The following is a 21,461-nucleotide window of genomic DNA, read 5'->3' on the forward strand; positions in this document are numbered from 1 at the left end:
ATAAAGCTACACCATCAGATCAATATATCAACGGCACTGACTGTCTAGAACTAGACTGACATGTATACTATGAAATGACTTTTCATAAAGGTGTGTAAACATTTCCATGGAGGAGTGGACAATCTGTTCAACAGTTTATGGTGACATATTTTCAAAAAACAAGTGTGTGGAAAAATAAACCTTAACTTCTGTATTTCAAGACAGGCATCAAAAAAATGATTCATGGTAGGTCATTACCATAAATAAAGATAAATTTGTTATGTAGTCACACGGGGTGAACTACTTGGCAGTATAAAAGCATCAAGTAGAATGGTGAATTTGAAGAACACAATTTGATCCAGAGAAGTCAGACACAAAGGTGTGCTTGCTATATGAGTTTATCTTCAGAAAGCTTAAGAACACTGACAGAAATCACAACATTTGCTCTGGGATCATGTGGGAATTCACCAGGAAGCAGAGAAATAGGAACTTTCTGGAGCTCTATATTTTCACTCTAGTGTTTAGTGGAAGATGCATTATCTTTAAAGATAATTGCAATTGTAATCTATTTTACTGTTTATAATCGGCCTTGATTTAATACCCCTCCCCCACTAATCATATCACAGTCACATCATGTCATGTCACAGTCTCCCATAGCCTGTCCTAGAGTTGCAACTTTCTATGAACCTTTAGTTTTCACTGGTATTTAATATATATTACATACTGAAACATTCTTATATTCTACTTTTATCATTAGGAAATAGAAAAGAAGTATAAATATAAATAGTAAATATAGAGAAATATAAGTATTTTCAAATGTTTTATACGCTGGGTGAAACTCAAGTATGGCAGGAACTGTCATCTTCAGCTCTCATTTCTATTGCTTTCTTTTCAAACAATTTAAAGGCAGATCTGTCGAAGTTGATGGTAAAATAAGATTAAGTGGTTTTAATAGCAATATACAGAATTTCTCTCACAGGCCCATCATCTACTCTGTTCTCACTCCATCTCCATTATCTGTTTCTGGGGAGCCTGATTTTTATGGGCTGCCTGGGAGGGTCCTTGAGCCTCTGGCTTGGACAGTAGAAAGTTTTAGTTGAGCTTGGGTAGGTAGGAGGAGAGTGACCTTCAGTTATCTCCTCCCACCTGGAACACAGTGGCTATGTGCTTTTCTCTTGAACGCCACAAGTGTGGGAGCTGCCCTCTCATTCATTAAAGGTTCTTGGGTCTAGAAGCCATCCCGATTTCTTACCTAGGGGATAGGTCATTGTTCTGTTGGCAGCCCCCTATTGCCTCAGCTCTACTTCTGTTGTAAATTCATTACGTCTCCTTAAGCTCTCTTACATTACTTCATGTAAGCTGTCAGGATCCTTGCTAACTTAAATCATTTAATGGTTTGTTTTTTTTAAGACCTTATTTTAATTATGTGTGAAAGCTCTAAGACAAGTTTGCCATGTAAATATTTGGAAAAGTTTAAAAATTTAGAGGTACTTAATCACTTCAGTGTTTGGATATATGTAAATATGTGATTTCTGGGATTGTCACTGTATAGAAACAGTCAGTGTAAATTTTCCTTGGCATGCTTGCCGTCTCAATATGCATGCCCCTGGAAGCTATTTTAATCTACAGAAAGTAAGACACCAAGCTCTGAAGATGAAATACTCATCAGTGTCCCATACCACCTGATGTCACTGCTTCAGAGACAGGTTAGGACCCTGGCCCAGACTTCTGTTAGGTTTTAGCATGCAGTGTCATAAAGGCAGATAAGACTTCTTCATTTGTAGAGTTCTCAGAGTGCCAATGCTGATCTTGTAGTTAAAAGTTCTTTCCTGGAATATAATCTTGGATCTTATTGGCAATGTAAACTATATTCTTTTCTTTCAAAGATGGTAACATAAAAAACATCACCAGACAAGGATGAAATTAATGGAAAATCATTTGAATGATTTTTACAAAGGTGAACTGCAGCTGGAGAATAATAATTTTGCAGATAGCATTACTAGATTTATATTTGAAAACATAAAAATACATAATGCATTCTATATGTAACTCTACTTCAATGAACAGCATATTTTAAAGGTATCTTCAATAACTTAAATAGCACTAAATATTTGAATTAATATGTATCCATACTTTTTAAGGCAACAGGAACTTCCTAGTTATCTGGAAGTTACCTCCATAGATAACAAAATGAGCCTAACTAAGACAGCAAACCAGGCACCAATCATATTTTACAGCAATGTTTTAGAGTGTATGCCCACCATCTTCAGCTAGATAAACCACAGTATCTTCCTTGGAGTTTAGGTAAACAGGTTCTATTTCCAGGCCTGTTGGGACATATACTGGCTCAGGAACAAAAGGAGTCCAGTCTGAAAAAAAGAAGGGAATGCTGTTTAGATATGACTTCAAATAAATTATTAACATATGCTTTCAAATTACTAGTTGATATGTACCTAGCATAAAATTTAATGTTTTATTTAGGGCTATATTTTTACCAAGGGTTCATGACAAGTAATAACATTATCACACTGTAACACAACTCATGACTGGATATATACACTGTTGTAAATCACTGTCTAATTCAGTACCAATTAGTTTATGCTCATAAGCTCTACGGTACGCTTCCTATCTCTCTAGTCCTTCATGCCATTTTCAATCCCATCTCTGAGTATATTGCTCATTCCACTTTTTACTTTCTGCTTCCTTTGTCTTCAGCCTTTTGTGTGATAATTTCTTAATCTTATAAACATATTTATGGTTGTTTTCTCTCTGGAAAGCGTAAATGCTCTTAGACAAATTTTTGTGGGGATTAAACTGACTCTATAGATTACTTTGTGGATAACTGATGACTTTTAGAGAATGAGCCTTCCAAACTATGAATACACACTATCCCTCCATATTAGTTAATTTTTAGTCTCTGTGATCCAGCAGCCACCAGAAACTTCAAAGGATTTCTTTGTGTATGTGGTCTCAGTGGGTTCATTCATCATGGTGGTGAAGGCACAGCAGAGCAGCTCATGTCACATCACTGAGGACCGGGGACCAGAGGAGAGATCCTGCTGCTCAGCATGCTCCCTCCCTCCTTTATTTTATCCTGTTTACAAGCTCATGCCATAGCACTATCTACTTTAGGTGGGTCTTTCTGGGCTCAGTTAGTCCCTTCTGAAAATACCCTCTATTTCCTTAAATCTTTAAAAATCTGTATTATTAATGCTTTATGGTTATATATGATTCCTATGTCCTTTGTCAGATTTATTCCTAGGTATGTTGTTTTCTAACTTATTTTGAAATAGTTGGATATATGTGGAAAATGTGCCATAATTATTTCCCTAAAGTACTAAATTCTTTCCAAATACTTGCGCACTTCTAATAAAGAAGAAATCCCTATCTCTAGTCATTAATACAACCATCAAGATGATTAATTTTAGTTTGTTACTATTGTGTAATCCTTAGGTCTCAAGAGATTTTTTTTTTTCAGTTGTAGCAGAAGCAAAAGGAGCCACTTTAGATTTGCACGTTGCACGTAATTATATGTTTTTATTTGTAATTTAAAATCTTGAAATAGTCTCACTCTATGTTTCAGGCTGACCTTGAACTTCTGGACCTTTCCATCCCACCACCTGATGCTGCGATTATAGGTATGTGCCACCACAGTGGACCTCATACTGCATACTTATCATCATTCAATCTGGAATAGTTTTTCAGTAATTACATGAGACTGACACTTCTGAAAAGTTATAGTTATACTTATATTTCAGCTAAGAGATGTGTAGAATAAAGAGAGTATCACTCTCACCCTTATAATAAAAAATAAACTGGATGAATTCCAAATTTATTGAATTTACTACAGTTGCAGCCTGAAGTTGCTGGCTACCTAGGTATTCCAAAATCTGGGACAATACAGGCAGGCATCTAAAAGATAAAAGCAGACCCTGAGCACTTGCCTGTATAAATGCAGTTGACTCCAGAGACTGTTAAAAGGGCATGGCCACAGGCTTTTAAAGTAAATCATGAGTATGTAAAGCCCTTTCTTGGAGAGGGGGACTACAGAGGGTTAGTACTTGCTTCCTGGCTTCTCCCATTAACTTCTAACAGAACTCCATAAAGGTACATCATCAATTTTTTTTTCATATAGAACAAGATATGTAATATAGAACAGAACACCCATTACATTTGAAAAAAGGGAACAGAATGCATAACCTTTGAGGGCAGCTATGTAGTATTATTTTTATACATTGGTTACTTATTTGTGTTTATGTTGGCACACACATCCTCCAGGGTGAGTGAAGAGGTCAGAGGATAGTTTGTGGGAATCAGCTCTTACCTTCCACAACATGGGTTCTGGGGACTGAACTCAAGTTCTTAGATGTGGCAGCAAGTGCTTTTATACACGGAGCCATCTTGCCTGCCACATGTCTCTATATATTTTCAAATTCTCATTCCACACAAATACAATCACACAATATTTATTCTCTTTTGTACATGTTTGCAAGGTTCATCCAGCCTGAAGCATGTTTTTAATACTTCATTCCTTTTTATGGCTAATTGGTATTTCATTATGTAGGCATGCCACATTTATTTATTCATTCATCTTTTTTTTTTATTAGATCTTTCATTTACACTTCAGATACCATCCCGTTTCCCCATTCCCCCCCCCCTTAGAAAAACCCTATCCCATGCCCCCTTTTCCTTTTTGCATTTATACATTTTTTAAAGAAATGTTAATCATAGGCTTTATAAGTTTGGTATTGTTCAATCAGAGGTGTAACCCACTACCCAACCTAGATATATCAACTATCTTTGACTGGTGGAGATACATAAACATCTGCTTCCCTGTTTCCCCCCTCTATCTCTCTTTCATCACCTAGCTTCTCCTCTCCTTCTTCTTCTCCTCTTCTTACTCCTTTTCTTCCTCTCAGTACTCCTCCCACCTTAGCTCCTCCTACACATCACCCTTCCTGTTAAAAGGAAACTTTTCTCTCAAAATACAATTAGAGCATAATTATGCCTATTTGTACCAGTGAGGTACAAGATAGTCCTAATACCCAGTCCATCCTTTTGTTGACTAACCAGCACCTCTGTCATCTATCCTAATTAAAACACTTAGTTCTGAACCTGGCTTTTTCCTTGGCTTTAGGATGAATGTCAGCTGATGACCATACACTCAGATCTTTTCTCTCAAAGTAAATAGCTATAAGTTTTCAACCCCATCAGAAATCCAGAATGACTGAGTTGACTATAATTGTGGGAAGCACCAAGCATAGCTTCTAAAACTTAGCCAATTTATAGAGACCTCTGAACACCTGGACACTCGCTCTACTTCGAAACGTTGGAGCATCTGTTCTTCTGCCTTCTGGCCCAGGATCATCTGACAGACCTTAGTGCTGCAGAATTATTAAGGGCTGATTACTCTGTCTAGGCAGATATAATCAGTCGACTATTCTGCAAGTGTGTCCTTTTCTGGACAGTAATTTGTCTGTAGAAGGAAAGTGGCAATTCTTGCCTAGTGGCTGTCTCACCACAACTGGAGTAACTCCAAGGATGCTCAATTTCTTCTTAGAGTTTAACATAGGAAGCTGTCCGGAGCAGACAGGTCTCTAATGAAAATGAACATTAATACTGAAATGTTTGTCATGTCAATTCTAAGGATTTCTGATGTTTTGAAAACCAGCTATCCATGTAAGGTAATCTGGAGTGTTGCCTGTTAACTCCACTCAGCTATTTCTAAATAAAACATAGAGAACACCCTTATAATAAACTCCAAGTCATGAATTTGCTATAGTCCCTTAACTCACAGGCTGACCATCTCAAATCAGTTAAAAAAGTTAAAGAAGGACTGGGTCTAAGCTTTGTATTCCTAAGTGTGTTATACTGGTACAATGCCTATGAGAGTAACAATATTCATCTCACTCTTATATCACTAAAAAGCTCATGCCACTGAAAACCTTAAAATTTGTAAACAAAGTAAATTGGTGCCATTTAAGAATTTATATCTTCATCTTGATATTAATTATACAGATTTCTACTAATAGGTTATGGCTATGCAATAAACCCTAGCTAATCCTCTCTATTCCGACAAAACCACTACTTTTTCCTAGGGAGACAGCCCAACATTTACCACCTTAGTCCCCATGCCCAGGGAATAGGGGCGCTGACTCATCATTAGCTTCTTCAAGCTGATTATGGGCGTTGAGATATTAGAAGAGGGGTGGGGGGGAGTGCAAGTTGACAATCCTCTGATGCTGTGTCTTCGCTGCCTCCAGATAGAATTCACGGACCTCAGAGGTTTGAGCAGGTCTGCCCAGCTTGCTTGTTGAGTAGATACACCAAGGTTGATCATTCTGCAATATACAATTCCGCAGGCCTCAGACTGCAGGAGGGCTATTCATTCATCTCTTGATGAACATCTGGATTGTGTTCATATTTTGGCTACTATGAATAGCACTGCTATTGACATTTGTGATTTTTTTATTTGGACACATTTTTATTTCTTCTGGATGTACATAGAGGTAAAAATGTTGACTCAAATGCTAACTGACTTTCCAAGGATATGTCAAACTGTCCAAAGTAACTCACCAGCTTTACACTCTCTCCAGGGTCAGGCTGCCAGTTTCTCCTCATCCTCACCAACACTTGCTGTGATCTGACGTTTTGGTCCTAGTCATCTTAGTTCCTGTAAAGTGGTATCTCAGTGTAGCATCAATTTGCATTTCCTTCATGGCTAAGATGTTGAACATCTTTTCAGGCTTATTGGCAGTCTGCTTAAGTTCCATGAAGAAATGTCTTACTGGATCATTTGTGTGAAATTTTGAAGTGAGGCACTGATGACAGCAGTATATCTTTAGGAGTCATTTTATTGCTATGTTCCTATAGTAAAACCATCATAAATTATGTTTTCCCTTAGGCCCATGAGCTATCTAGTCTCAGGTTCTTGGCCACTTTAGTAGTTTCAGGTATAGATCATTCATTGAGTAGGCCTTAAGTCCAATAAAAAAGTGAATGGTCACTCCCATAAACACTGGCTTCATGATTTCACCACTATAGCTTGCAGGCAGATATTGGTTGTAGGTTGCAGGGTTTGTAGCTGGGTGATATTGGTAATTACCTTTCTCTTCCAATAGCATGAAGAGTACCTTCCAGGACTAGGAATGCTAGTCAGTAGGGATAAAGTCCTAGTTAGGCATCAGTCCAGCTTCTCTCTGTTCACTGACATTATTGTCTTCAGCCACAGGTTGTGAAAAGCAGCCAATAACCTTGGCAATAGGTTCTGGTATTTAGGGAGAGCTGTGGGACTCCTTTGGTCAACAACTCAAAAGGATGTAATCCATTCCTGGCACTGGAAGTTTTACTTGGTGGCATAAGATGTCTAGTTGGGCACTGTTTCTCCTATTATTTGGTAACTCAATTCAGATTCCTTTCATATACGTATATTAAAAAAAAATATATCATGGATGAGGTAACCCAGACCTAAAATACTGTATTTTCTCTTATACATTGATGTTAGCTCTCAAGATTTGATATGTGTGCCACAATCTAAATAGCCACAGAAATTAGATAGCTAGTATGGGACTGAGGGGAGGAGAGGATTTCCCAAGGTAGGGAAGTATAGAATTTGGAGGAATAAAGGGGAAATCATTTAGAAAGCATTTTCACAATCTTAATAGTTCCCTTGAAAGTATAATGGTCTCAACTTGTATGAAATCTGATTGATTTTTCGTTCTTATTTTTGTTTTGGTGTTATATCTACAATATATTTTCCATTTATGTTTCTTTATGTAGCTTTATAATTTTGGCTCTTATATTTAGATTTTGATATAATGTTTTTTATTTGCTATTAGGTGATAAGGGTCAAGTCTTATTATTCTGCATGTAGTTTGTCCAGTTGTCTCAGCACACTGGTTAAAAGACTAAGCTCTTACTGAACAGTTTTGTGACCATCGACATGCAGGTTTATTATGCTTGTTTGTTTTCTTTTGAGGACAGGGTTTTCTGTGTGGCCCTGGCTGTCCTGAGATGTGTTCTGTAGACCAGCCTGGCCTCGAACTCAGGAAACATGCCCATCTCTGCCTCTCAAGTGCTGGTATTAAAGGCATGTGACACCATACACACTCAGCAATTCTGTGCTTTCAATTTTATCCACCTGTCTGTCATATATCCCAATGATAAAATAGTTCCAAACTGTCCAAATAAACTGTTAGTTTACAACAAAATTTGAAAGGAGATATGAAGTCCTCAATTTGGTTTTTCAAGTTTTATTTTACTTTTTGCTATTCAATGTTTGGTGAGTTTCCACATAAATTTTAGGACTAATATATCAAGTTTTACAAAGCAATTAGTTGGTATTTTATTGAGAACTGAATTTTGTTCTTGTTTGATTTCTGCTTCTGTGATAAAACACCCTGACTCTTAGTAGAGGAAAGGTGCACTTATCTTTCAGTTCCAGAGTAACAGATTATCATCTACCACTGAGAAGATGAAGCAGGAACTTAGGCAGCTAGTCATCATTTCCACATCAAGAGCAGAGAAGAATGAACACATGGATGCTGCGTACTTTCTAGGTTGCTTATGCTCAGCTAGCATTCTTCACTTATACAGCCCAGAACCAGCTGCCCAGAGGATGGTGCTGTCCATAGTAGGTTGGGTCTTCCTACATCAACCAATAATCAACTTCCTACAGTTTGTTGACCAATCTGGGCAATTCTTCAACTGAGGCTGCCTTTTATTTTTTGGTGCTACTTTAACTGGAATTATTTTAAGTTCCTTTTTATGGTGTTCTGCCTGAAGATCCAGCTATACCACTCTTGGGCATATACCCAAAAGATGCCTCACTGTGCCACAGGGGCATGTGTTCCACTATGTTCATGGCAGTCTTATTTGTGATAGCCAAAAGCTGGAAACAACACAGATGTCTTACAACAGAGGAATGGATACAGAAAATGTGGTTCATTTAAACAATGGAATACTACTTAGCTATTAAGAACAAGGACATTATGAGTTTTGCAGGCAAATGGATGAAACTAGAAAATATCATACTGAGTGAGGAACTCAGACCCAAAAGTATATGTATGATATGTACTCACTAATAAGTGGATATTAGCCAAAAAAAGTACAGAATTCTCAGGATACAATCCACCGAACTCAAGAAAGCTAATGAGCTGAAGGGCCCAAGTGAGCATGCCTCAATCCCACTTGGGAGGGAGAAGAAAGCAACCACAGGAGGGAGGGACCTGGGTGGGAAAGGTGACAGAGATGGGAAGAAGGGAACATGATCAGGTATTGGGGTGAGAAACAGTACTGAAGCTCTAAGGGCCAGCAGAAAGAATCGAAACAGGCAACTTTGGAAGGTGGGGGGTGGGGGGGAGGCTTCTAGAATGTATCAGAGACCTGGGAGGTGAGAGACTCAGACTCAAAGGAAGGGACCTTAGATAAAATGCCCTCAGTGGGGAGAGGAAACTTGTGGAGTCTACCTCCAGTAGAAAGACAGGGAGGGCATCAAATGGAGGGATGAGGGTATCATCCCATAGTCAAAAACTCTGACCCAGAATTGTTCTTGTCTGAAAGAACTGCAGGAACAAAAATGGAGACGAGCCTGAGGAAAAGGAGGTTCAGTGACAGGCCCAAATTGGGATCCAGCTCAGGGGAAGGTCCCAAGGCCTGACACTATTACTGATGTTATGGTGTGCTTACAAACAGGAGTCTATCATGACTTCCCAACAAGCAGCTGAGTCAGATGCAGATATTTATACCCAACCAGTGGACAGAAGCTGCTGACCCCTGTGGTTCAATTAGGGAAAAGTTGGAAGAAGCTGAGGAGGAGGGGGACCCTGTAGGAGGACCAGCAGTCTCAACTAACCTGGACCCTGGAATCTCTCAAGACACTGAGCCACCAACCAGGCAGCATACACTAGCTGATATGAGGCCCCCAACACATATACAGAAGAGGACTGCCAGGTCCCCAGAGACTGGAGGCCCAGGGAGTGGGGAGGTCTAGTGGGGTGAGAATGAGGGTGGGGTTGGAGGTAGGGTATCCTCTTGGAGATGGGAGGGAGGATAGCCTCAACAACAAACTAGATGAAAAATAAAGAATTGCATCCCTCATGCCTGTATCTGTCTATATTTGTATCAGTATCTGTACTTCTATCTCTGTCTACACCTCCATCATCTTTGTAGCTCTATCCATATTTTCAATTTTCTAAGTACCTTTAAAATAAAAGATCATTTCCCCCTGTCAGTGTGTTCTTGGTGCCTTTGCTAAAAACAAACAAACAACAAAACAAACACAAAACCAAACATAAAACCTTTAGCTGGTTGTAAATAGATGGATTTTTTTGAGGCATAGAACCTTATTATTATTATTATTATTATTATTATTATTATTATTATTATATAGTTCATTGATTTTTATTCTTGACAATTTAAAACATGTATATAATGAAGTCTTATCATTTTCAAAATAGATGGATTTCTGGATCATCAGTTATCTACCTAGTCTGTGTGTCTGACTCTGATAGTACTATCCAGTTTGTTTTGTAGTTATCAAACTCAGGGCCTTGCACTGTTCTACCATGTTGTTTTATTTACAGTAACCTCATAGTTTATTTTAAAATCAAGTTTTGTGATGTTTTAAGCTCTGTTCTAAAACCCACTAAGAAGGTACCAATTAAATATTGGGTCATTTACTTAATGAAATCTAATGTAATAATCATAAAAAATGGTGTATACGAGCTAATATGGAAAGACTTTCACGACAGACAATTGTATATACACCTGGGCTAGAGAAAAGCTCTACTTTTACCTACACGGAACACTGGATGTCTAGCTTTGACTCTTGGCTAAGAAAAGGATAGTATGATTAGTAATGAACAGTTTAAGGTTTAGACTGCTCTGGTAACCCAAAACCTTTATCAACTGGTGCCCTTCATTTGGCAGTACAGTTAACTAAGCTGTTTTAATGACCTGACAGCAGAGGCACAAAAACTTAGTTGTGATTTGCCTTAGTTTCTGAGGCAGAGAGATTTACTGCATAGATGTTAATGTCTTAAGCAAAAGAAGGCAGTGTGTGTGTGTGTGCATGTGCACACATGTGTGAGTTAAGACTCTGGGGAGCCTGTACCTGGATGTCTTCTGGGCCTCAGTATTTGCAAGAGGCTCTTTGTTTTGTTGCACACTTCCTCTGCCTTTAAATAAAAGTGATCTATAAGCAGAGCTCTGCTTAGTCTTATATGTTCTGTCAAATATTTAAACTTATTTTAAAAAGCAATTTCAAAGAATGTGGAAAACAGACTTTCTGAAATAGTAGCAAGTATGGAAAGTTGTCAAAGATGCCTGGGAGCAAATTTCAATTTTTCCCACATAAAGGATGTGTGGATCTTGCAGTTTAATAGCCTGCACAGCCTGCAAATATTGTAGAACACAGGCTGAACAACCACATGGCACAGCCCCCAAATGTCACTAGTAGCTTTGAAGTTTCCTTCATGACTCTGGGGGTCTTGGGAAACAAATGCTGAGAAAGTCTACATCTGCACTGTACCATAGAGTATTCACACCTTCATTCAGGATGGAAGCTGGGCTTATAAAGCTCAAAGTCTATTTAATATGTAAGAAACCTGAAATATGGCACCAGAGAAGCTATTCTTCAAAACGAGAGTTTGGTAAAAAAAATATATATTTAGAATTAGTAGAAGCCAGAAATATAACTGTTCTAATCTGAAAGCAGAAAACTGGGAATGTAACAGAATGTGGAGACCTTCTCTATCCTTAAGCACTGATGTTAATCACCAAGGGCCAAATAAAGGTTGAGAATAAGTGCTAGAAACACAAGAACAGGATGCACCAAGGATGTGAAAGTGAGCTGTCCTGCTAGAAAGAGGGAAAGTTGCTAAGTGGAACCAGCATGAGGTAGAGGAACACTGGGAAGCAGTGATATACTGAGACCTTATTCCCCTCTTCTCTTTGGGTCTCTTCTGCTCTCATACTCTCACCATTCCCATAGAAGAGAACATAGACAGAGGCTACAGGAGAAATAGGAGGGGTGTTTCTTTTCCACTTCATTTCCCTTCTCTCTGACACAGCTACACAAATGGGGTTATGAAACAGAAGCAAGGCATTAAAAATGACTTCACGAAGTTAAGATTTAGTACATGATGGTGGTTTTTGTTTTGTTTGTTTCTGTTTTCTTTCTGTATTTCTTTCCCTGGTATATGAACAAAAAGAAGGGAGCTATTAGAGGATGGGTAGGAGAATAGAGCTGAAAGGCAAGCAGGAGACATCCTAAATACACACTGAAGACATGTCTGTAAGTAAGTGGTGCTTACACTAGTAAGCATGAATTCTTAATGTATTTCTAGACCTAAAATTTGGAAGTTGGGAGAAAATTTGGCATTCTTCTCTATAAGGAAAACCACTATTGTTTTTGCTTCTCTGTGACCCCTCTCTGTTGACTGTCTTGCTATACTTATCTATCTAGATCCAGATAATGTAAGAAGAAAATTTAGCTTTAAAGAACTCCTGAGTGGCATTTAACTTCAGTAGGAACTGTAATAAGTACAGATTGCTTTGGATTTATCCACTCTCAAGTGTTTGAGTTCCACATGGTAATGGCATATGTGGGCTCTACAATCAACAACAGAGGAATAGCAGCAGAAGGTGTAGAGCAGTGCAGATGTTTTTGACCGTCTCTATGTCCACTATCTTTGACTACAGACTATGGACTATGGACTCTTTCTAGGATAGTAGAAAACAAACTTGAGAATGCACACAAAGAAACAGCAACAAAATCCCACTTTTAACAGGTCTTCTACAGCCCATCCAGGTCTACTGAAGAAAAGAAATGGTAAGTGGTAAAGAAAAAGGCAGAGACAAAGGGAATGAAGAAGAGTCTGGGGTCCAGAAATGAGTACAAGTGTAGTTCATGAGTACTCTGACACTTTGTCATAGACCCAGTATATCTGGCTGTGATAGTCCTGTCTTTTGGAATTGTTCGAAACTAGTATAGATATGAGATTGTTGTTTATTTCAAACAGGATCTGGAGGAAATACAGAGACAAAGTATGGAACAGAGACTGAAGGAAAGGCCATCCAGCGACTGCCCTACCTGGGGATCCATCCCATATGCAGACACCAAATCCAAATTCTATTGTAGATGCCAAGAAGTACTTGCTGTCAGGAGCCTGTTATAGCTGTCCCCTGAGAGGCTCTGCCAGAGCCTGACAAATACAGAGGCGGATGCTCGCAGCCAACTATTGGACTGAGCATGGGGACCCCAATGGAGGAGTTAGAGAAAGGACTGAAGGAGCTGAAGGGGTTTACAACCCCATGTGAAGAACAATGCTGTCAACCAACCAACACCCCCCCCCGCCCCCCGCCAGAGTTCCCAGGGACTAAAGCACCAACCAAAGAGTACACATGGATGGACCCATGGCTCCAGCTGCATATGTAGCAGAGGATGGCCTTATTTGGCATCAATAGGAGGGGAGGCCCTTGGTTCTGTGAAGGTTCGATGCCCCAGTGTAAGGGAATACCAGGGTGGTGAAGTGGGAATGGGTAATCACCCTAATAGAAGCAGGGGGAAGGGGATGGGATAAAGTGTTTGTGGAGGGGAAACCAGGAAAGGGGATAACATTTGAAATGTAAAGTATGGATGCCTCGTTCCTACTTGGAAGGAGTGACAGAATGCTCAAGGGAGCAAATATGGAGACAAAGTGTGGGACAGAAACTCAAGGAGGGGCCGTCTGGAGACCATTCTACCTTGGTATCTGTCCCATGTGCAGTCACCAAAGATAGATGCTGATATGGATGTCAGGAAGTGCATGCTGACAGGAGCCTGATGTAGCTGTCTCCTCGGAGGTCTGCCAGAGTCTGACATATCCAGAGGCGGATGCACGTAACTACCCATTGATCTGATCAAGGGTTCCCAATGGAGAAGTTAGAGGACTGAAGGAACTGAAAGGGTTGGTGGCCCCAAGAGGAGAGCAACAGTGCTAACCAACCAGAGCTCCCCAGGGTCTAAACCAACAGCCTGGGAGCACATAGGGAGGGACCCATGACTCAGCTGTATACTTAGGGGAGGATGGTCTTGTCGGGCACGAGTGGGAGAGGAGATCCTTGGTCCCATGAAGGCTGAACACTGAGCGGGGAGGAATTCGAGGGTGGGGAGGTGGGAGTGGGGGGTAGGTGGTGGTACATCCTTGTGGAGGCAGGAGGAGGGGGGATGGGATAGGGCATTCCTTGGTGGTGGGGGGAATGGGGTGAGGGGATAAAATCTGAAATGTAAACATAATATCCAATAAAATATGAAAAAAAGAAAGCAAAAAATAAATAAAATAAAATAAAATAAAATATCCAATTAAAAAAAGAAAGAAGCAGGATCGGGTGATAGAGAGCCCAGGGTAGCTTGAACTTGCAATCCTCTGACAGCTTCCTGTGTGCAGAATGACAGATATGTACCACTAAGCCTAGCTCTGGCATACATTTTAAATCTTTCTATTTAAGCACAGTGAGGTGTGAATAATCTGAGCTGATATGTCCATAAGTATAAAATGCACACCAGGTTTGGATGACTTTGTGTAAAAAGAAAGTGAAATATTTGATATAGTTTAATCAAATAGAATATATTTGAAAATTAATTCCACTTTTAAACTTATATAGCTAGCAGGACATTTTTATTTATACACATGGCTTAAGCTATACTTCTGGAATGCAGTTGTTACATCATCAATGTCCTCATTAACATCAAGATTGATGTTTGCTAATGTCTGAATCCCCCAAACTTCTAAAAACATACCAATATGCTGGACTTTTTCATCAATGACCTCACAGTGGTATGGCCACCGTGTTGGGCTCAGTGGACCAGAAGATGAGACACCATACAAATCTCGTGGTTCTCGAAGGCGTGGTATCCATCTTCCTAGCTGATACTCCAATAAAATCTGTGTAGTCCGAGGGAAGAATGGGTCACCAATAGAATCCGCTGAAAAAAATATTCACAGTCATGAGTGACCAGAAAAAAACCCCACCAATTCCAACATGTATCATATACTTCTTCTTTTCCTTTTAACCTACTTAATTTATGCATATTTATAGATATCATTTTAACTATTTAATAATTCAGGATATAATAAATATCTAAATAAAATTTTGTAACAACTGATCTTCATAACAGCTGAAAATGTTTGTTAACCTATGTAATATTTTCTTACAATGATTTCTTACCAATACTTACAAAATGTCTGTTTCTTGCAGCTTCCCTAGCAAATTGTCTAAATTTGACTTTTAAATGTGTGTGCATATGTGTGTGTGCATGCATACACACACACAAACACACACACACACACACACACACACACACACACACGAGCTGCAGAGGCCAGAGAGCAGCCTTTGGTGTCATCCTCAAGAACAATATCTACCTCCATTGAGAAGCAGTCTCTCACTGGCTCAAGCTGGACTGGCTATCCAATGATCCCTACATATCTTCCTGTCTCATAGACATCTCCAGTGCTGGGATTATAAGTACAAGCCACCATGCAGACATTGTTATTGCTTGAACTCATGTTCTCATGTTTGTGAGGCAAGCACTTCACCGAATGATCTATTTTCCCAAACTCTTTATGTGGCTTCTTAATCATACTAATTGCCCAATGAATTAAATATATCCAGTGACTATAAATAACTTCACCACTTATTGAAACTGTATTCCTAAAGGTTGCTAGTGATGTCCTAGTCACAAGATTTTACTGTGTGACCCAACCCCAGGAGTGTGGGTCACACAGTTATTACAGGCATATACAAACCATCATAGCCCCCATAGACTCTTGTATTTGAACAAGCCTATGGGGGCCAGCGAGTAAAATGTGATGGTTTGTATATGCTTGGCCCAGGGGATGGCACTATTAGGAGGTGTGACCTTGTTGGAGTAGGTGTGTCACTGTGGGTGTGGGCTTTAATACCCTAGTCCTAGTTTCCTGGAAGTCAGTCTTCTCAAAATAGCCTTCAGACGAAAATGTAGAACTCTCAGCTCCTCCTGCACCATGCCTGCCTAGATGCTGCCATGTTCCCACCTTGATGATAATGGACTGAACCTCTGAACCTGTAAGCCAGCCAATTAAATGTTGTCCTTATGAGAGTTGCCTTGGTCACGGTGTCTGTTCACAGCAGTAAAACCCTAACTAAGACAGCAATATATGACCCTTTCTCTTTCAGTGTTAATTGTATGGCATCAGTTTGATAAGAAATTCCTTATAAGTTTATTCCCTTCTTTTATATGAACTAACTTTATAGGAACTTCCACTGGGATCTAAGTAAGTTCTCTACTCCACTTTAAACATTCAAATCTTTCCTTTGCCTTGCTTATGCATGCACTCTCTAAGTCTTCTCCTCATGTGGGTTCAGGTGGTGTTCTCAAACTCTCTCCCAGTCTTAAGCACCCAATTTGGGAACTGTTGTTGCTCAAATCAACTCCTTAAATGTGTCAAAGCTACATTTTAACAAGCTTTACCCAGATTGGATCACCTTAAATATATGACTGTGACTTTATTTAATATGTATCACACATAAATATCTACATTGGTACTTTAGAATTATTTTGATAAGGTTATCAGAATTTACTTGTGGCTCTTTATTGATTATATCTTCAATTATAAAAGCTTTCCCTAAAGTGTATAGTACAATATATGCCTTGAATACAATGTGTTGTGATTTATTTAATAAGTTTCTATTGTTGGATATTCAAATTGTTTCTAACTTTTGATTGAATGGGATTTAGTACCTGATAAAATTAATATGTCAGTGATAAAGGTGATATTTTTTAATTAGTGATAAAATGGATAAATTTCAACAGTAATGCCACAGATTACCAAATGACATTGTAGCTATTTAAAAATTAGAAGATATAACCTACTCATGAGAGAAACTAAATATCAAAATTCAGATTAACATAGAGAAGTACTTAAAAATTTTTTTGATGAGTATACCCATGACTTTAGGGTGGAGGTCTTTGTAATTTCAATAAGACAAAAATGAAGAACCATAAATGAATACTAATAAACCCAACCACATCAAAAAATAGTTTTAAGTGATGGAATCAACATAAGCAAAAATCAAAGAATTGCCATGAATGGACAACTCATAAAAAAGGACTATAAATAGATAATAAGCCTTCAAAAACAACTCTCAATTTCTCTAGCAATGTATCAGTTAAAACAAGGGGTTACAGCCCATCTTCCTTCCATTAAATGGCAAAGCTAAAACAAAACAAAACAAACAAACAAACAAATGAACATCAGACAGCAGGGAATTGTCCGCAGAACAGCTACTATTATAGATATTTGTATATATACCCATACACACATATATACTTTACATATGCACATATACTACACATATATGTATATACACATATATACACTTGTAAAGAGAAAATTCTAGAAAGATACTATGCTGGATGTTTTTGTCAACTCAACACAAACCTAGACATATCTAGGAAGATGGAGTTCCGAGAAAATGCCTCGACAACACTGGTAAGTAAGCAAGTCTGTGGAGCATTTTCTTGATGAATGATTGAAGTAAGCGGCACAGCTTACTGGTGGAGTTACCATGATTGAGTAAGTGGTCCTAGATGGTGTAAGAGAGCGAGCTCAGCAAGCCAGTAAGCAGCGTTCCTCCATGGCTTCTGCTCTGGTTACTGCCTCCAGCTCAGTTCCTCGAGTTCCTCCCTGACTTCACTTAGTAACTGAGGATGACCAATAATAAAAGATGAAACAAACCCTTTCCTTGTCAAGCTGCGTTTGGTCATTGTGTCACAGCAACAGAAACCCTAATGATGACACATGAATTTAAGAAGAACAATTATCTTAAAAGTGGTTTATTTTAGGACAGTGGTAACAAAGACAAGTAAAAAGGCTTTAACATCAGCATTGGACTGTGTTAGATATGTAAATATTTACTGGAAATATTTTAGAATTTGATTTGACAGTACAACTATAAATGTGTACATTTTTAAAAGTCTAGTATACACCAAGATGCCCCCCACATATATAAATATTTGCAAATAAATAACCTTATTAAGAGCTATTTATGCAACAATAAATCACTGAATATATATATTTCATTTGCATTTATGTCTTTAAAAATGGTCCTTTTTTAAATAAAATGAAAAATGAGTCCTTCACAAAGGAACTACTACTTTCATTCATTACTCTCTAATATTAATCTGGTTTATTTAAAACTGTCCTGAAAAGTTTAAACTCCAAAGTAGTTATATTTCTTTCTCCCTTTCCACCAGAATAATCACTATTTTACAAAATCTGCATTTTTTTAGTTTCCTTCTTACTTTTTATCCACTAAAAGTTTCATGGTAAAAAGGGAGGAAAATACATATAGACGAGTTCAAACCTGCTAGTAGTGTACACCGATGAATATCATCACTTACAAATTTCATGAATGAATCCTCATCCTGAAACAAAAGAATTTTAAAATTTAAGAACCAATAATATACAAATCCAGGGTTTTATCTAACATCTACCTTACTACTTGTGATTGTCTTTAATCTTTAATAAATGGAAGACTTCATGATTATTTGGACTACTGGCCCCAAAGCAGTAGCTCCAATACAAGGGAACCGGAACATTTGCATCTGTATTTTTCCTCTTCCACAGGGGTGGTGGTTTGAATATGTTTGGCCCAGGGAGTGGCACTATTAGGTGTGGCCTTGTTGGAGGAAGTGTGTCACTATGGGCTTGGGCTTTTAGACTCTTTCCCCAGCTGCCTGGAAGTCAGTCTTCTCCTGTTTGCCTTTGGAAAGAGATGTAGAACTCTCAGTTCCTTCCACATCATGCCTGCCTGCACACTGCCATGCTCTTGCCTTGATGATAATGGACTGAACCTCTGAACCTGTAAGTCAGTCCCAATTAAATGTTGTCCTTATAAGAGTTGCCTTGTTCATGGTGTCTGTTCACAGCAGTAAAACCCTAACTAAGACAATAGGGTCTGCCCATAATGACTACAGAGAAGGAATAAGGTTTAAAAGTTCTTGGAACACTTGGGGAAACAACTGGCAAATAAGAATACAGAAAGTTTCGGACTTAGAGAAGTATAGAGAAGTATGTATCATTTTGGAGAGATTTTAGAACTTTAAACATGTTGTAGTTTATACTTTTAAAAGAAATCTCTTAGAACAGGATGTAAGAACAGACACAATATTTTCAAACACTACGTCCCTCCTCTTCCTTTTTCTACTCCCACATCCTTTCCTTCTGGTATGGACGAGTCACATGTACTGTCTCACTGGAACACTAGGGGTTTTAGTATGGTGCATACTATGTTGCAACAGAATTAGCACATAAGGAAGGAAGTAGATGAGATTGTAAAAATAAAATCCTAATATTACATATACACATTTTAATAAAATCCAGAATAATCTTACCCAAGATTTTCTCAAGAAAGAGCCTTTCTTTCCCATTTTAAGAAATGTTTTTAATTGAAATAGAATCAGATCGTTTTGCTGCTCCCATTCCTTCTGCCAAATCCTCCCATTCCCCGTCCCCATTTTCAAGTTGATAGCCTCTTCAAGAAAAAAAAAATCAATTCTTTTTCTTTTTTCTAAATAGGGCATATTACACAGTACATTTTTCAGTTATTTTCTAACTTCCATGACAAAAACGGACATCATTTTACTTTTACATCAAATTAATTCTACAATGTTTTAATTGGAAATATATGCTTTATACTACATTTTACTTCAAATTATGTAAAGTAAAAGAGAAAGACATACCAATTCATCGTCATCACTGATACTTCTATCTGAATAGTCTTCCTCTTCTGAATCTTCTGACATCTCTTCTAATGTCTTCCTTAAAATTTCTTTTATTATGTGGGTAGGCTGTAAAATTTCTAAGGAAATTATTTAACAGCTTTTTAAAGCAAAGGTGTGTATGTTCTATATTAAATGAATACTACAATTGTATTTAATTAACAGTGACAGATCTTTGAAAACTAAACTAGTAAGGATTCAGGAAATTAATTTCAAAGATCTTAAGAAACTATCCATTACTACAAAGCAAGCTTCCTAAACGGATATCCAATGCCAAGTGTTCAGTCCTAAAAATATATACACATAAGCAACATTCAACAGACTTCTGCAAGTTGCATTTATATATTTATTTAAATACACATAATGATAATAATGTGAAAGAGGCTATGAATCTGAGAGGCTTGGAAGGGGGTAAATGATGCAATTATATTTTAATTAAATAAATTTAAAATGAGTGGATATGGAATGGGGGGAGGTGAATCTTGGAAGAGATGGAGGGGGATAAATCTATAACCTCAGTATGTTTTATTAACAAAAACAAAACTAAAAAGTCTGTTGAAAGAAAAAAAAAAGACCAATCATGTAAATAATTTAGTTGAAAAAAGTTCACACTATATAGCCAGGCCATTTACACTTTATATTTAACGAAAGACTACATACACTGCAATAGTAAATCAGGGTTGTACTCAACCGTTAAGAATTACACAAGAAAAGTTATAATTATTCGGGCAATAATGTAAAATAGCAATAATGTAAAAACTTTCCCCTTCCTATATAACTTTCAGTTGACCCAACTTTCAGTGTCTCTAACTGAAGTTCCTGCTTAACTTTGGTCATTACTGTATTATTTAACTTCTAAAGTCAACGACCTCATTTGCATTGAAATAGCTACCGGAAGGTCCTGCTGGAGAGGACCATGGCTGCTTCTATGCAAGCCTGAAGTACTAAAATCGGGATTTTCCTCCTGATACACATGCCAGTGATTGTGTCTTTGGGGATAAAACAGTTTTAAGTGTACGTGTCCTCTTTTCTTATTTGCAATGAAATAAATCCTTGCCAAGCTTTTACACTTTGGAGGATACCAAAAGAATTTACCAATTTCACAACTACCGGTTTATGTTCTCTCTAAAAGTGAGACTTTGTGGGGCGCGGACTGCACAGAAGGCCTCGCGAAGCTTCATCATAAACAACAACTGCAACCGAGAGAGCTGTTTCTAGGTGACATCTCAGGGCGGAGACCAAAGCTTCAGCCCCGGATGACAGCTCGAAACTAGAACAACCCGCCGGGCGTCCGGCGGCGGCTCCTTACGTGCGCGGACGAGGCGGGCTAGCGCTGGGCGCGGGAAGCCCGCGGACGCCGGTCCAGGCCTGAAGCGGCGAGCGAGGGGCGTGCGGCCGCGCCAGGCCTTCTCCCGGGGCCCGACCCGCGCGGAGCCTCCTCACTCACGCGGGCCGCGCGCCGCCCCGCGCCGAGGGGCGCACATCCCGCGCTCCCCTGCCTGAGCGGCGCGTCCGCCGCCCGCCTCGCTCCCTCGGCCTCTTCAAGCCTGCCGGTCGTCCCACCCCTGTCGGGAGTGTACTTTAGGATGTCCCCCAGGCACCGGGCGACGACAGGGCCAGAGGAAACACCATCGTAATTCAGCGGCCGCAGCCACGCTCTCCATGGAGAGCAGGC

General features: G+C 38.9%; 1 protein-coding gene across 12 annotated transcripts in view; it reads right to left on the reverse strand.

The window, feature by feature from the left end:
- Agbl3 (AGBL carboxypeptidase 3) overlaps positions 1-21,461 on the reverse strand; it is a 77,124-nt gene extending 55,663 nt beyond the window's left edge. For 5 of the 12 annotated variants that reach the window (XR_013104096.1, XR_013104094.1, XR_013104095.1 and 2 more), the window contains exons 1-4: positions 19,748-21,461; positions 18,370-18,430; positions 14,762-14,947; positions 2,241-2,348 (exon numbers count right to left, since the gene is read on the reverse strand). Coding sequence is in view for 7 of the 12 variants with exons in the window: in XM_076913556.1 (XP_076769671.1) it covers positions 2,241-2,348; positions 14,762-14,947; positions 18,370-18,430; positions 19,748-19,810 (418 nt within the window). In the remaining 5 variants the exon portion in view is untranslated. Of the gene's footprint in view, positions 1-2,240; positions 2,349-6,024; positions 6,321-6,555; positions 6,653-14,761; positions 14,948-17,570; positions 17,584-18,369; positions 18,431-19,747 lie in introns of those variants that run through there. The other 7 variants (XM_076913553.1, XM_034519756.2, XM_076913559.1 and 4 more) reach the window with 7 other exon arrangements.

The sequence above is a fragment of the Arvicanthis niloticus genome, chromosome 15 (genome assembly GCF_011762505.2).
Source record: "Arvicanthis niloticus isolate mArvNil1 chromosome 15, mArvNil1.pat.X, whole genome shotgun sequence".
NCBI classification, from domain to species: domain Eukaryota; kingdom Metazoa; phylum Chordata; class Mammalia; order Rodentia; family Muridae; genus Arvicanthis; species Arvicanthis niloticus.